The 4,069-nt window shown below is 41.0% G+C and overlaps 1 protein-coding gene across 1 annotated transcript; it reads right to left on the bottom strand.

Moving 5' to 3' along the window:
- Positions 1-564: 564 nt before the first annotated feature.
- sod2 (superoxide dismutase 2, mitochondrial) lies at positions 565-3,868 on the bottom strand. The gene is made up of 5 exons (XM_080490062.1): positions 3,771-3,868; positions 3,066-3,271; positions 2,231-2,347; positions 1,703-1,882; positions 565-1,145 (listed from the first exon to the last, which is right to left on the bottom strand). Exons 1-5 carry the CDS (start codon positions 3,803-3,805, stop codon positions 1,000-1,002), a joined length of 684 nt encoding a protein of 227 aa, XP_080346188.1. The 5' UTR covers positions 3,806-3,868; the 3' UTR covers positions 565-999.
- Between the last annotated feature and the right edge of the window lie 201 nt (positions 3,869-4,069).

The raw sequence follows: 4,069 nt of genomic DNA, 5'->3' as shown, positions 1-4,069 counted from the left end.
GAAGTTGACTCAGTTTCCAATTAACTTGCATTCCTTTCCAAATTTGGTGAAAGCTGAAGAGTAAACTTCAGCATGTCGACAAAAACAGTTTCGAGGGACTCCAGGACCATCAGTATGAACGGCAAGAACTTTGCTCTTTTTCCACTGAGAAGGTATGCTGAAAGGGTATGGGGGGGGGGCTGTGGTGGCCTTGAAAACAGGACAGCGAGTTTGTAACTGGAACCTCAGATCGCACTACTGGCAGATCATCAACGTGGGTCGGTAAGAAAAGCCCTCGACACAAACGGCATGAGGAAGGGCATCCAAGCACAATTCTTCAGCCAAATCAAAACATGTTGAGAGACAAGGTCATCCCCCCCCCCCCCCAGAGCTGCCAACATTCATATTATAGATCATCCAAGTGCTATCTAAATTGGCCCACAGTCTCACTATGAAAATAGCTATGTTCAAAAAACAAACAAAAAAAAAAAAGATAGTCCCTGTTTGAAGTAACCCAGTTTCCTCAACAACTAACCATTGTATTCAATTAACACATTTTTTGTAACAAGAATAATAAAGCTGGAACAAGTGAAATTCAATAATTTTATTATACATCAAAAACATGGACTGCAAACACACTGTCCACTTTTAGTGCAACTTAATCTGACACAGACAGCTGACTAAATATGCATACTGATTATTAAACGCCGACTTTAGCCACACGTTTTAGGATGTGTGTAACAAAAGTCAGACTTTTAGCTGACGGTGACCATTTTGTGCGCTGAAGTAACCCGAGATGAAAAAGTAGTTGCAAATAAGGTGTATGCTCGCTTCAATGTGTAGCCACCAGAAAGACCGGTTCAGAGACTGTAGCAGCGCCGACCTTCTGCAGGTTTGAACGATCAAGTGTGATTACAAGTTATGTTACCAGATACTCAAACAAGGCGAAACTGTAAATTATTTGCAATTACTATTTGATCTAGGTCAGAGGGAAAGAGGATGTTTGAGCATTATTTTTTTTTACTTTTTGGCAGTTTGAAGTCGCTCAGTAACATTCTCCCAGTTGATGACGTTCCAGATCGCTTTGACGTAGTCGGGTCGCACATTCTTGTACTGAAGGTAATATGCATGCTCCCACACATCAATACCAAGGAGAGGGATGAGACCTGAGAGAGAGAGAAACGATTGTCAAAAAAAAAAAAAAAAAAAAAAGCTTAATTTCCAAGAGATGTGCCTTACAAAAGATCAATGGAAAAATTCCAAGATTAACAGGCACATTAACAGTGATTAACTGAGCAACTAAAACAATGTTATAGGCGGGTCTGACTCTGTACCACACTGGCATTTTGGATGTTTCCAAACTGAGCCTGCTCCTGATATGTTCACACTAAACCCACATCTAGTATTCAGATTACAAACACGAAAGAACAGAGTCATTTCATTATCACACATTATCTGTCAAGACAAATAAACCCAAAAAACTGTTGAATAAATCAATGATAGGTAGATTTAAAGTAAATAAATTTGATAGAAATGCAATGCAGAGATAAGAAACTATAGATGCTGAAGAACCAATACCTGCCTTAACAATTTAAGATTAAAATTAGGTTGAAATTGTTTGTGTTTAATAATATCAATATCATTTGTCAATGACCAAACGGAGCAAGTGACAAATCTTTATGCGGAAAGTCAAGAGTGATTTGTAATCCACAGCTGAACTGACCTGTTGTCCCCTGCAGTGGATCCTGGTTTGCACAAGCTGCAATTCGAAGTTTTCCACTCTCCTTATCGTAACCCAGCCAGCCCCAGCCCGAGCCCTGCACTGCCACTGTGGCAGCAGACATCTTTTCCTTCATCTTTTGGAACGAGCCGAAGTCCCGATTAATGGCCCCCATCAGCTCCCCTGAAAGATCAGGACACAGATTGGAGCTTCTACAGGTTTTACTCCCGAGTTTTAAAAAAAAAACCGGAGCATATATTCTGAAGAATTTTTACTTGACAGTAAAGATTTGTCTAAAACTGCAACCTTCATGGTAACCTATCATAGTATTCACCACTAGAGGACGCAAATGTTTAAAAAAAATAAAGGAAGAAAAAAAGAACTTTCAAAATGGTTTAGACAAACCTGAACCTGGGTTTAAAACATGCGACTGATACTTGCATAACAGCATTTTCCTATCTGAACGATGAAATTTGACACTCTTGACAGAACCTGAATAAAGAAAAACAGCTTGATGCAGGTGTTTATTACCTTGAGGCTCGCCCCCTCCATTTGGACAGAGGTTTGTCCAGAAGATGGTGTGATTAATGTGGCCTCCTCCATTAAACTTCAGAGCCGGCTGGAGGGCGACCTGAGCTGTTACATCTCCTACAATACGAGCCAAAAATGTCAAGTCAGAAAGAGACAATTTCTACCATCTGGCACTTAAAACAAATTTTACAAATGTTTTGTAAGACTTTCAGCTTCCCCTTCAGGGGTCACCACGGCCAAACATGTTGCTCCATGTCAGCCTAATCCATGCTCCCTCCACCAACCATTTTCTTCTTCACTACATCCTTGAATCTTCTCTAAGTCTTCCTCTCCTCACAGCTCCATCTCTAACATAGAGACAATCTTTCATCAGCACAAACCATATCAAACCTTCCCATTGACCTGTTAAACCACAGCTGTCCATCTGATATAGTAAAATGTACAAAAGAAAATGCACATATAATACTAGTCCATATGTTGCATTTACACCATGCAATGACAATAGTGTCGAATTCAATAATTAACTTCAGGATGTTAATTATTTATATTAGCTTTGACACCACTTGCATTGAGCATTTAAATGTCTACGATATCCATGCTCAGATCCAATTAAATTTACACATGGTGCATGCGTTAGATTTCACATTCAACAGGGTCACTTTGACCAGCAGCAATACAAGCACCATCATCTTGTTCCTGATTTACATGTTGCTCATGACACTAAATAACGATGTGTTTGAGTCTAGTCCAACTTGCTGGGTTTTCCTCTGTAAAAGTGTCTTGAAAGGACTGTGTTGGAGTTGAGGAGCGTCAAGTACTTCATGTGCATTTGTACCCTTTGCAAGTGCCTCCTGATATTTCTCCTCTGTAACGTTGAGGTTGTTCACATAAGTGGCATGATGCTTGCTGTGGTGCAGCTGCATTATCTCTGCACAGATGTGGGGCTCCAGGGCTCCATAGTCGTAGGTCAGGTCGGGAAGGGTGTGTTTCTGCCTCGATGCGGCGACCTGGTTTACAGCTTGGCTGATGCTGGCTGCACACCTGAAACGACACACGTGATATGAACAGGTCAGATCAGACACAGGAGGTCCTGGCTAAGACAAGCAAGCAAGAATTGGACCCCCAGCTCAGCACACAATGACCAGGCCTCGATAGTTGTTGTTGTAATCAGGGTTTCAACAGTTTGATTCGCTTAAGCAGCTGGCTGGACGTCGTCTCAATGTTCAGTGTGGATTCAGGACTTACTTAGCGTGTATGTGCATTTTGAAGTCGATAAGCACATCACACAAACGCAAATGTGTCCGCATATTGCAAAACTATTATAAAGCTTGTATATACACGGACATGTGGTGAATAAATAAATCAATTTAATTGGTGCGCCACAACGAGCTAACCTAGCTGAGCTGCTAAACTATAGCACTCTGGCTAGCTCACTGTTAGCTCTCAACAAACAACTGCATCATGTTCACAAGCAACTTCTGCCAACATGAAACAGCCGCATAACTTCTTGGTTCACTTCAATTCCAAATGAGAACGTTACCTGCGGATTTGCCCCACTCTGCACAGCATGTTCATGTCAGTGTTGATCCAATGGAGACACGCTGGTGTAACTGCTGGCTGCCCTTGAAATGTGCAATTTCAAGTTGACGGGGCAGGTGACCGTACCATTATCACGAAATGGGGGTGTTCACGGAAGAATGAGACGATAAGATATATATCTAAAAAGGCAACACAGATATTCCCTCATAAAACATTAAAGCATTAATATCAATGTTATAGTTAAAACATTTGCAATGAAGACACCGCATATTTGGAATATTTATTCAAAAGTTTCGTCAC

This window comes from Lipophrys pholis (assembly GCF_963383615.2).
Source record: "Lipophrys pholis genome assembly, chromosome: 21".
Taxonomy (NCBI): Eukaryota; Metazoa; Chordata; class Actinopteri; order Blenniiformes; family Blenniidae; genus Lipophrys; species Lipophrys pholis.
Note: the sequence above shows the minus strand (reverse complement) of the source record. Positions and strands in the feature narration are given on the sequence as shown.